General features: G+C 41.8%; 1 protein-coding gene across 1 annotated transcript; it reads left to right on the plus strand.

Annotated features, from left to right (window-relative positions):
* Window positions 1–554: 554 nt before the first annotated feature.
* Window positions 555–11,665, plus strand: LOC131106036 (zinc finger protein ZXDC). The gene is made up of 10 exons (XM_058054694.2): window positions 555–2,441; window positions 3,790–3,942; window positions 4,246–4,324; window positions 5,395–5,525; window positions 6,174–6,344; window positions 6,501–7,282; window positions 7,925–8,009; window positions 8,098–8,255; window positions 8,403–8,504; window positions 10,485–11,665. The coding sequence occupies exons 1-10, from the start codon at window positions 1,184–1,186 to the stop codon at window positions 10,566–10,568; spliced, it is 3,003 nt and encodes a 1,000-aa protein (XP_057910677.2). The 5' UTR covers window positions 555–1,183; the 3' UTR covers window positions 10,569–11,665.
* The last annotated feature ends 1,816 nt before the right edge of the window (window positions 11,666–13,481 follow it).

Genomic DNA, 13,481 nt, shown 5'->3' on the forward strand with positions numbered 1-13,481 from the left:
TGCTACTAAGAGAAGCTAAAGAGCTAATGAGTTGTAATGGCATTTGGAGAATTGCAGTCACGAGCTCAGCCCTCAGCCTAATGTAATATTGCTCAATAGCGCACACAAATCCATAGTTAAAGCCCCATTCTTTTACATATTGGAAGGTTTTTCAAACAACATACAAAATACTGTACCTGGTAACTAAACAGTTAAGAATGAGTAATTTTGTTATTCGTTTTAATACTGTTTGGGGGGGAAGTAACTTAATTGTAACTAAGCTAAAGTAATTGATGCGCACACCTTTTGTGGCGTGTTGAGTGCAACATCCGGGTACTGACAGTGTGCTTGTATTTTACCGTAGTTCTCAGTGGGAATGCACTTGGAATTACTACCTAACGTACTGGTTATTACAGCGTTTGGGGGAAGCCATGTCCTGGGGTATATAACAATGTCACTACATTTAAATATTTATGATTTCTTAAGAGTTTTGAAGTATGTTTTGTTCAATAAAGACAGTACTTTTATGTACTTGATAGAAAAGAAACGCTAATGGCGCTGGTCGCGTCAAGGGCGGGTCCTACGTGAGTGCTACAGGGATGCCAACATGGAAATCCAGGGGCTTTTTGCCATAAACATTTTCAGCATGGCGACACACACACTTTCACGTCGTCTGTTTGGGGGGCTGTTACTGGGTTGATTTGTCGGGGTTCGACAACGACGATGAAACGGTCTTGTGTGTGGGATCGCCTCCATATGAACATGAAAGTAATTTGCCATGGAAACCTCCGCTTTGCCGACTGGCGTAAAATGGAAGCGAGACCGATGATTCGCCCTTCATCAAACTACAACGCAGCGACTAAAACAACCTGCATGACCGACAGAGTGGGTCACTTCGTGACGTGAACACAGACAAAGACGACATGTTAAGTTGGTCAGTTTTGGTAAGTGCCGCTGAGAGGTGAAGTACAGAACCTGGATGTAGAAAATGGCGGAAGAGGAACCAACGCAGGCTCGCGGCTAACGTTAGCAGTGGCAGCTTTACGGCAGCAGCCATCATTGCCTGCGACGACACCACAAGCCGGGAGAATTAGGAACAAGACAGCAGAAGGAACGCCCAGGAATGATATGGTTTATTTTCCTGCTTCTTTCAGGATGATAGAAAGTGTGACAGTCGATTTGGCTTGTCTGAATGTGAGACAAAATGAAAAGCAGAACGCTAGCGTACACTCAAGCTAGTCCTTGTGACCCCATGGAGTTCGGAAGCGCAAATCATGCGATTATTTGCGGCTCTAATGATCAAACTAATGGTACCGAGTCGCTGGATTTTAAAAAATCGGACGACGTGGAACATTTTGTTCGCGGCTGGTCAACCGAGGCTGGTGGTGCTAAACAAGCCGGTTATTACCGTACCGTGGAAGACGTTGTTTTGACAAACAAATATGGCGAGAAGATATGTGGCCAGATATGTACCGAAAACAACCAAGACAAGGCCCGGAACGATGAACTCATTTGTAGAAATCCAGACATCGTGGAAACGTTGGACGAGTCGGAAATAACATTAGCTTCCACGGGGCTTCAGGACAACCTTTCTGCAAGTCCTGCGAATGAAAGCTTCTCTGGAACCATCATGATCAACAACCAAAGCATTATAGTCACCATAGAAAATGGAACTCTGACTCTTGCTGCCCCACCGGACGGATATGAACACAAAGAGGACGATATGGTCAGCCTAAAGGCGCACTTAGGTATGAAGGACCATGAAGATATCGTTCTTCTCAACTATGATAGTGGCACCAAAGCCATTGGGAAGATCAGCACTTTGGCAGTGTCCAGCTCCAGCCACCAGGAAGAGAGCAGGCCTGGTCTGTCAGGATGTGACCCTGAGCTGCCTCTGGTGGACAACACGTCTTTGGTCTTCCCGGGTAGCTCTCTTCCCTCCTGTCCCATGGTCAAGCAGGAGGATGGTGTATTACATGGCGTCAAGCAGACAAATGTGGCCCCGCTCTCGCCCAAAACCACTACAGCAAACAAAGACTCTCAAAATGGACAGCTGCTCAAGTCCAAGAAAGTGATAGTTGCTTTTCCCTGCCCGGTCACCGGGTGCTCCTGTACATTTGACACGCGACAAAAACGTAAGGTTCATCTCCTGAATCACGCTGAAGATCCACGCCCCTACCAGTGCACGGTGGATGGCTGCAGCTGGGCTTTTGCCACTTCCTACAAACTCAAGCGGCATCTTCAGTCCCATAACAAGCAGAGACCGCATACCTGTCAGTTTGAAGGCTGCGGCAGGTGTTTCACCACAGTCTACAACCTGAAGGCTCACACCAAAGTCCATCAGCAGGACGATGCCTTCATCTGTGAGATCTGCAGCGAGAGGTTTCGCAGTGCCACCCGACTCAGCAATCACCAGAGAGTCCACTTTGAGCCGCAGAGGCCACACAAATGCGAATACCCAGGTAACGTAGCTGTCTTTACAGTATATCTAACATGGCTACATACATTGTGATGGCCAAGTGAAACTTCCTGAAGCAATGAAGCTTTTAAGCCTAATACGTTGGATGGAGATTCGGTTTGTTTCTTGAGGTTTCAAATGCTTGCCACAAGTGTTGTGTCCCCAAAGACTTGACAAATGTCAACCCCACAAAGGTCAGTGTAAATTAGTAAATTTATTATCAAACATTGCTGTGCTTCCTCAACGGTGACCGGTCAAAAGTAACTTTTGCCAAACTCGTCTACACTCGCATAGCTTCTGAAACTGCAGTTAAAACTGCTGTGTTTTGTTTTTCCACACATTATAAGAAATGAAAGGGTGCAAGGGCCTCTTTCCTATTTTGTAAACCGACATGTAGCCATGCTAAAATGTAGGATTTTTTTAAGAAAAAAATAATCTCATATAGCTGATATAGGTCTAAAGGGGTATTATTAGTGTAAACCTTCAGTCTTGGCTTTTTTTGTTCATTTTTGCATTTTAATTGTCTAAATTCAACATTCAATCATTCATTTTCTACCGCTTATCCTCACAAGGGTCGCGGGGGTGCTGGAGCCTATCCCAGCTGTCTTTGGGTGAGAGGCGGGGTACACCCTGGACTGGTCGCCAGCCAATTCTAAATTTAACATTTCTTCTTAAACAATTGTTCCTTTTTAGAATTCATTAACGCCACATTTTGAAGGTTTATGTAGTGATAACATTTTTCCAAAGTAAGGACATTTTGTATGCCTTTAAACGGTAGTTTATGGTTGAGTTGCAGTGACGCTTAGTGACATCATCCACTCCAGGTGAAAACGTGTGTGCGCACTGGTGAGAAACCTGTCGTTTGTGTATTCTCACTTGTTGTGAGAATACACAATAATAAAGCGGTAGAAAATGAATGAATGAACTTGTTGTGGAGAGCACTGTATTTAGTCTGCACGGGTGTCAATGTGCATGAACATAGGTGGGTGTGTACGCTTACATACGCGGAAGCAGTAAATGGCGCATGCTTGCTTGTGTCGGGGAGGAAGGAGAGAGGAAAGGCTGAAAGCTGTCATTTTTGTTGCCCATGTATTCGTTTTGTTCAGGCTAAGGATAATTTTTTACTTGAAGCCCTGTGGTATCCTGTTAAGCGTGTCAAGAACGAGGACCCATCCTGAGCAAGGGCAAACTAACAAATGTAAACAATAAAATAGACGGATGAATTTGTGGTGGTTCAAATGTCATTGTGGTGGCCCGCTACAAATAAATTTAATAAATAATAATAATAAATAATAAATGTATTGAGGAAACAGCGGCTTATGTAACAGGACCTTTAACTTTTCTTTGTTCAGGCTGTGAGAAAACGTTCATCACCTTCAGTGCCCTTTACTCCCACAACCGCACTCACTTCCGAGAAACGGGACACTTTACCTGCACCTACCCGGGATGCGGCAAGATATATGACAAAGCGTGTCGCCTCAAGATCCATTTGCGAAGTCACACGGGTAAGCAGATGCTTCTTAAGAACGATGACATTGCTCCCATGCATGACTCTGCATTAAGTCCATGTTCATTGGTAGCACTTTATAATATACACATTCTATAAAGCTGCATATTGCTGAAAATGACGAGCAGCAAAACCACACTGACGGCTCTGGAACTATTATGCTGTCTCTTGTGACTTTGCATACAGACTGATCTCTGACTATTTGCTCTGTCTGCAAATAAAAGTTAACGGAAGTTAAATGCTAGTCTTGGCTTTTAATGTAAGTTTTGATTATGAGCATGAATTGTCTCTCTTTTTCCAGGTGAGAGGCCATTTGTTTGTGACTCAGAAGGCTGTGGCTGGTCCTTCACAAGCATGTCAAAATTGCTTCGTCACAAACGGTAAGCAAGCCATCAAGAGGTCATGCCGGTACCATATTTGGGGGTCTGATTTTCCACGCCATAAGGCGCACTTAAAAGCCTTTAATTTTTTCAAAACCCGACGGTACGCCTTATGTGTGCACTGAGTTCCAAAATCTGTAAAAATGTTGTTGTGCTATTTCGGTCGGCGCTCCGCTTGATTGACTGTCGGACCATTTCCCGCTGACACAGGGACACAATACCTATGCAGCAGCGATAAACCAATCCGAGAACATTACGTATACTAGTGGTATGATGCTGAGAGGGAACCCGGCATGTTTGATGGTGAAATTTCCCAGCTGTTCAATTCAGATACAGAAGATGAATAAAAAAACAGTGAGTGTTAAATAGTAGAATAAAGTTCAACTCGACTCACTGTTTTTTCTGTTGCTTTATTTATTTTTTACATTTTAGCATGCCCTGTATAATAAGGTGCACATTTATGTATGAGTTAAGTACAGAAGTAGACCCCATAATTGAGTCTGTGCCTTACAAATCCGGTAGCCTTTATGGTGCAGAAAATACAGTATTTTTGTGGTGTGCTCCGCCAATATGTATAATTGTTACCTTGACTGTACTTTGGAACCTCATGTTGGGCACTAGTGTTTGTAGGATTACATGTTAGTGATTCCCTGCTTAAAATACGTGGGAGTGTTGACAAGGATAAAGGCTGGAGATGATGCTGTCATCCTGATTGAGTGACAATAACAGACTTGAAGCTTTAAAAAGAGGGTGGTGCTTGAAATCTTAGCCATGGTTACCTGCAACGAAACGGGTGTAGCCATCATTGCTTTGCACAAAATATGACTGGTGAGTAGGATTGCACCTCAATCAACCATTTATCAGATCAACAAGAACTTCAAGCAGAGAAGTTGTAAATACATTTTCGTCCATGACTGTACTTTAGTGGCAGTAGCCACAGCTCTAAATTACATTGTTTACAGGACATTATTAACCTGCATTATCGTGACAGGGCAATAGAAGTCTGGCCTAATATAGAAATTTTAATTCTATCACCCATTCCTACAATATTCCTTTTATTTGGTTAACAGAAAACATGACGACGACCGACGCTTCATTTGCACTGAAGAAGGTTGTGGGAAGTCCTTTACCAGAGCAGAGCACCTCAAAGGTCATAGCATCACTCACCTGGGCACCAAGCCGTTCCAGTGCCATGCTGAAGGTAAATACTGGATTGGAGTAGTTTAATGATACAATACATTAATCATGGTAAAGCAATCTCATGTAGATCAATATATGCTAAAATATCTGAACAAAACATCCACATCTTAGCTTTTGGTTCTATTGTAAAATCCAGACTTTTTCACATCTGAAGATAAGCCACCACCAACTTATAAAAGGGGTGGGGGGATGTTGTACATATATAGGTGGCAGATGTCCATGTTTTACCATGAGGTATTGGCACAGAAAAGACACACTATAAACCTTGTTATCCTACCTACTTGGTGTTACCCACATCACACAAACACTTGTTTTTTTTCAATGGGAGTTCATTCAGCAGAATCTGTAGTAAATGTACACTTGAGAAAACTTCAGATTTTCAAAACATAATCACGACATAAACCTTCAAAACATGGTATTAGTGTGCACTGCACTACACTACCTCTTCAATCTACACTCTTTTAGCCAAAAACTAGCCACCTCATTGTTTAAGCTGTGGGGTTCAAAGTGTGTAGGGGTGGAAAAAGTAGCGGCTCACTGTCCGGAATTTATGGTAAATGTATAATGACTTGAGTTTTGATGATGGGTTTTCCAAAGTATTGTTGATGAGTGATTGTCATTGTGGCTTTTGTCACTCTTTGTTTTCTAGGCTGCAATGCAAAATTTTCAGCTCGCAGCAGCCTCTACATCCACTCCAAGAAACACAAGCAGGATGCCAGCACACTCAGGAGCAGATGTCCTGTGGCCAGCTGCTCCAAGCACTTCTCCTCACGCAGCAGCCTCAAGAGCCATGTGCTGAGACAACACCAGCTCAGCCCCGGTCAGTCAGCACTCATAGGCCTCATTGTTTTAGTACACATCAAATTCAAGTTTCCCTAGCTTTTAGATGAGCTGCAACCCTAGGAGAAACACTACACTGTGCATATTTCTTCCTTACTTCCACATTTTTTAACAAACTATCCCTTCTCCGTCCTAGATGTTCTGAACCAGATGGAGACCACGCCCACCCTGACCCCAAGCAGTGAGCTCATAAGCCACACACCAGCAACGGTTGGTGGGCCAGGTGTTGCTGGCAGCGAGCAGCTGACTAACTTGGACCTGAGCTCACTTTTCTCTAATGTGCCTGTAGCTGCCACGCCCACTGGTATTGAGGTGGGAATTCCTATTGGTGGGACCGCCTCCACTGGCACTTTTACCATGGACCTCTCCCTGGTCAACTCGGGTATCCTCACGATTGACCCCTCTACAGTTAGCACAGCTCTTTGCACTTCCACGAGCACTGCATTGGCCAAAAATGCTGACCCCCTTATCCTGGCACCCAGTATTGATATGGCTCCTCACCACAGTCTGGAAGGCACAGTGGGGGATGTTCTGCCTCCTCAGGGCACCCTCAACTTGGATGATGTGCAAAGTGTCACGCCGGAGGCCTTGGGAACGCTTGCGTCTTTGTCCATGCAGGGTCCCAGTACCCCCATAGAGCCCACCCTTCAGCACCCACTCAGCTCCTCCAGTGCTCTTAGCGTAGAGGCCTCAGCCTCGCTTGCAGCTGCCCCTATTTCCGAACTGTTGGCCTCACCCACCAAGGTGGTGGAGGTGGGTGGCCAGGGAGGGGCTGGGTCTCTGCTGAGTTGTGTGGAAGTACTGGGAGGTCAGGAAGGAGCAAAAGTCCTCACACAGTTTGTGTTCCCTGGACACACCAATGGCTTCAATCTGCAGAAAGACACAGAAATGACTGCCGTATCACCCAGCAGCTTCATGGTAAACTTCATGGCTTCGTTTTTCTAATCTACACTTGAATCATTTTCCAACCAACATCAGGTTTTCAATGTGTTGTATTGTGGGATTACACAAAAAACATAAATTTGGGGTTACGACATAACATGAATCTGCTTAGCTTTAGTGTCAACAGCTCTCATAATTTTTTTAAATTAAATTTAAATAATGCAAATTGGTTCCACATAATTCGTCAATAAATACTTTTTTTAAATACAAAATAGCAAACTATATCGAATAGTTGCAACAACAGATTGACATTAATAAAACATTTTGTACATTGTTTGTAAAAGCAATCCAGTGTAGGTCAGTCAGTATATGCTAACCATCTTAGCTTAGTGGTCTAATAATTCATGTTATTTTTACAGTACACAGGGGGCCAATAAAAACAAGCTGCTGGCTGACACCCCTGCTTTACAAGGTTTCTTTTTAGTAAAGTTCAAGGATGCAGACAGGTGTAACAATAAGAATTCGTGTGAATAACGATTTTATTCGTAGTAAAGTTTCTTATTGGTTGCAGTGGAGTATTAATAGTTGGTGCTTGTAGACCCGAGTCTACAGTACATGTACTTTACATACAATTGATGACATATATTGGTTAACCCCTTTTTGTTTCTTTTCTTCCAGGATAGTGGCGGCTCAGCAAGGACAGATTACAGAGCCATTCAGCTGGCCAAGAAGAAGAAGCTGATTGCTCCAACTGTCTCCTCTGGTAATAGAAATATACCCTCTTTCTCAAATCACTTTTCCTAAACTGACTGGGTTTAGTCATTGATTATGATTTCTTTTCATAAAACCAGGTGTGCCTGGATCAAGTCAGAGAAAAGCAAAAGGAGCCAAATCTTCTTGCGCTCCATCAAGTGCTCGTTATGGTGAAGGAGCTACAGCTGCTAATGGGGGCCTCACTCTACGAGACCCCGTCACTGGGGCCCAATATGTCCAAATTCAGCTCCTTCAGGTGGGGTTGCATGCCATGCCATGCCATGCCATGAAATTGAATTAATTATTCAATTTCCCTTTAACATCAGCTTGTAGTTTTTTTTGTTTTGTTTTGTTTTTTTTTAAAGAATATTGTTTTTTCATGACGATTGCTTCATCTGTTCAGGATGACCCAGCCACTGATGGAGAGCTGGCCTTCCAGCTCAGCTCCCAGCCATCCACCTCTCACTCCCAGCTCACCGTTGACTTACCTGTCAACATTTTACAGGTACATTCTTGGTATTCACCACATGCATGCAAATACTGTATGTAATGACTAGGGATCGACCGATATGTTTTTTTTTTGGGCCGATACTGATTTTTTTTTCCATCACCCTTAGCCGATGGCCGATTTTGCTTGGGTCGATATTTATGGCCGATACTGCTTTTGCTCCCTCAATTTACATGAAAAAATGACCATGATAACAAATATTCCAGGTCTCATGTTTAAACAAATATTTATTGAAATGTAAACACTGAACACAGTAGGATTCAGCTTTCTTAAACACACATTTAAACGGCATTATCAACTTTAAAAGGAATAAATATTCAACCATGTGCAAAACATTTCTGTCGTAGTTTAAGTTTATCTAGCATCGATGTAATGAATGCTCCTCCGCAGTGAGACACGCGCACACACAAACACATCACACTGACACAATTTAGTACGATATATAAAACATTTCTCTCATCAAAGTTTGTGTTGTGCACGATACAGACCTCTGATAAGCAGACACGGCTGCTCCAATTCCTTCAAACACAACACGCATTTAACCTCAGCCCGGCGTTGGCTGAATGAAACTCCTCCAAACACCATGGGACTGAATTGCCAACGTTGACATTAAAGCGGCGTTGGTAACATCTGTACATATTAGCCTCCAACTACATCAACAGCTCCCTAATTCCAATGGTAGGCACTTCAGCATTCCTGGTGTTCAGATCCACAAATGAAACTATATTGTAGCGTCGCTGGGAGCACTTCCTGGTTCCCAACGTGCCTTAAATAGTTCGTCAGTTTGTAGTTAAAGTTGCATAGTTGTTCATTCTTGTTCTGCTCAACTAGTGCGAGTGCTTTTATTCGTCTGTTGCGTTGGTATGTGATGTTTTTGGGCTTTCTTATTGACCCACCATGACTTAAACTGTTATGCCTAGCGGCCCCCCAGTGAAATGTGATGAGCTTACTAAAGTGTAAAAAGCAAGCTTATTCTTTTACTTGTGAAATAAGAATTGTTCTCTGCAGTAAAAAGACCCTCAGGCGTCACAATATTCCCAAGCATGTATATTGCATGCACTTGGCGTTCATGTTACCTATTTTAAAACAGGTGGCAATATTTCAACTAAGTTGAACTGTTAGCGGCTAATAAAAAATTTAAAACGTACCCTGGTTATGATTTACCAGTGGGGGAGGGGTACCACAACTGCGTGTGTTGCAGGGTCCTCCGGCAACACAAAGCTGCCCGGCGGATGCCTGTCTGTAAATCATACAGCGGAAAAATACACGCGGCCGATACGATTCAAGAAAGAACGCAAATATCGTCGATCCTTAGTAATGACACATTCTACCTGAACCTGAGGGAACATGAATGTCATGTATTTGGGTTTCACATGCATCCTGGAAAATGATCCACATGACCAATTCCAGTTATGGAAAACATACCATAAAAATTATCTTGGAAACTTATTTATCCTGCCGCTACCTCGTGAGGAAATGCAAATGGTTTAAAGCAGTGGCATACAAAGCCCAGCCAGAAGGCCATTTGTGGCCCGAGACACGATTATTGTCCTTGGGTACATGGAGAAATAAAATGAAACACTAAAAAAACTTCAACATGGGAAATGTAGAGCACAATGTAAAGAGAAAAGGCTGGAATTATTTGGCCTTTACCAAATATATCCTTTGATTTTTCTATATGAGGCCCTTGGTGGAAAAACGTTTGGACACCCCTGGATTAAAGGATGTCCAAAGTAGCTTGTTTTTCCCCTGTCCTGTGGGACATATTAGAAATAAAGTTCAACACAAAAGACAACAAATTGGGAAAATAGAGCAAAACCTGTATTTTAAACTGAAATTTGCATTTCAGCCCCTGTTAAAGACTTGGTGTCCTAGAAAATCATTTCAGGGAAGGAGTGGGAACTCTGTGTATGTCATATTGATGCAGTTTGGATCAGCTCTGATATGCAGAAGTCATTTTTGTGTTTTGTGTGACAGGAACCCACAGTGGTCATCGAGGAAAACGTCTCTGACAACTCTCAGTTCACCGGAAGCACAATCAACCTTCAAGACTTGGAGTGACTGACCTCAATCCTGTCTCTTTCCACCTCAATGTGCTGTGTTTACATCACGACAATGCTGCAATACCCTTTTTCATATGAACACTTATCAGGAGCAGGTTGAAGCAGACCATATTGCCAAGCGGTAGGGACATGGAATGCCATGGATGAAGCACCTTTGGAGAGGCCACATGGATAAACACCCCCAGAGTCTACTAAGTACATTTGTTGTTGCAATATGCTAAAATCAGGCAAAGTTTTTTTTTTTTTATTGTTGCATAGTAGGGGTGTCCAACATTTTCCATCAAGGGGCCACACACTGAAAGGGCCATTTTGATATTTTTGATTTGGGGGAAACAGAATAAGTTTTATATATATATATCTAAAGAGAAAACTTTATAGGTGACAGTATAGTATTATTATAAGTATGAATATTTCAGCCCTTCTCCTTCTGTCCCTTACGTATTCTTGTCTGGACACCCCCACTGTGTCCAGACATACTTGAGGAATTAAAGCATTGATGGCTCGTTTCCAACGTGCTGTTTTAAATGAATCCAGACTAAATGAAATGCTTTGCTTATATCACACGTAGATGAACAAGCCCGGACATCTATACCATTGTGACGCATTGTTTACACTCAATTTGCCTTACAACTGAATGGTGTTTTCCCCCAAGTACAAGTAAGCTTTTCCATACAGAAATATTAAAGAATGTCTTGGGGCGACTTTGATATTCGCCTTCCTTTTTCATAGTAGTTCCAGGCATGCTAAACAGTAAATAACACAAATAAAGCTTTGTGGTATTTGTATTTGCATGGTCATGTACTATCTTGATAACATTCCACGTCGTGCAACCCTTTTATATAGATTTGAATTATTGTGGTCCTAATCCTCAATCTTTTGTAATGTTCTGACGCGGGCAATGTTTAACTTATTTTTGGAATAAGCCGCTGGCCAATTTAAATTTAAAAAAAGAGGCCACGGGCAGATGGGAAATGGTCCCTCAATCGGACTTTGGACACTATCTTTCTATAAAAAAAATGTTAAATTATTGAGTTGTATCTGGAATGATAATTGAAGGGCAGAGTCTAACCTAAAAGCTAATAAAATCATTTCAAGCACAGTCACAATCGTTTAGTGCTGTTTGTCTACAGAATGATAACCGAACTTGTTCAAAGGTGGTACACAAAAAACGATGGAAAACGATGATGAATGCTTGCACCAATCATCCCCCGGCACAAATCACAAGCTCAACACTTTCTTCACTTTAGCTGCCTTCAACTAGTAGATAAATCGTTACTGCCACCTATAGCCCAAGCCGTGAACTACAGTTTAGATTCACGCACAAGCCTGCAGTTCCTACAACAGGTATAAAACGAGTTTGTTTTTTTACTGCACTTAAATCGTTTTTAATGTTTCTAATTAAATATTTTCATTCGTGTCTGTATAATTAGAAAATAAAATTAATGCATATACTACTTTCCAAACAATGAGCATCGTTGCTACTCCTTTCCAGAGACGCACGTCAACGTCACCGCCATATTGGATGGGTCATAGTACGAATGTGAGTGTGGTGTGAATAGTTGTTTGTCTATATGTGTCCTGTGATTGGCTGGCCACCAGTCCAGGGTGTACCGTGCCTCGAGGACAGCTGGGATAGGCTCCAGCACCCCCACGACCCTGGTGAGGATAAGTGATAGAAAATATACTAATATACTTGGGAAACTGTGAAGGCACCCAAAGTTACAAAAATACTTTTTAAACTTGACTGTTCCTCAAGTTACTTACGTATTTATACTTTTATTGTTATTTGTACTTTAATTTTATAATTACACTTTTGATGAACAGATAGCAGCTACATAATACTTTTAACCAAATGAAGAAACTTTTTTTTTTACTTTTTGGTCATTTTCCTGGAGTGTATATGTGGCTTTTGTATACTTCATACAAGATACATGGATACTTTTGATCCCCAGGGAAATTCAAGTTTCAAATTCAATTATATGTCAGAAATATTAACATTTATTTTATTTTAGTCATATACTATGTTTACCACAAAAAATCCAAATAAATCCTGTTTTTTTGGGATGTTGGTAAGTAAACAATGGATTTCATTTTTCATCTAATTAAAAAAACATTGAAATTAGACTTAAAATCCCGTTTATAGATCTGCTGCGTCAGTGTAAAAAGTCAATGTGAGTATCACCTGTGCAAAGCCTTTTGCAAATAAAATAAAGCAGAGCACTGTTAGTTGTAGCTATAGGACATTATTTTTACACACCCTGGGAAATTTATCAACTAATTAATAAATCAACTTTTTATTGAGTAAACAAAACATAACATTCGACCATGTGCGAGTAACATTCCAAATACATTTTACAGGTAGCAACATCTGAAAGAGCATGCGGAAGTAGATAAAGCTTCCTGGTGCAGCTACCGCCATCTAGCGGGGAAAGATGAGACTACATGAACAGTACTTTGTTTTAATTGCAGCTTTATGGCAACACAGACAGAACACTCACAGAAAGCCAGCATGGATACACAGCAAACATCATCAATGGCTTGCATTGAAATAACTGGGATTGAAAATTGACAAAACAATTCCATACAATTCATTCCGATATCTTAATCAGTACACGGTGTAGTAAACAGGAAGCAGCGAACATACGCAATCACGTCCAGCTCGAGTTGCCTTATTTATAAGTAAATAAAACAGGGCTGGGTATCTGACTTCAGTACAAAAAATGTATGAAAATATTTTAGTTTCCTTGTCTTTTTAATGGTAGAGCTATTATCCTTTCATGTGTTCTACGTCGACGCCAATGTGGGATGAATACTGTCCACTAAAACGTTGCTGCGGTCTGTGATTGTTTATGGACTTACTCTGTCACGTGTCGACAGAATCCCGCCGCTGTGGACCAATAGGAAGGCAGAG

Source organism: Doryrhamphus excisus, linkage group LG18, assembly GCF_037039965.1.
Source record: "Doryrhamphus excisus strain RoL-2023G ecotype Guam linkage group LG18, RoL_Dexc_Guam_v1.1, whole genome shotgun sequence".
In the NCBI taxonomy this organism is placed as follows: domain Eukaryota; kingdom Metazoa; phylum Chordata; class Actinopteri; order Syngnathiformes; family Syngnathidae; genus Doryrhamphus; species Doryrhamphus excisus.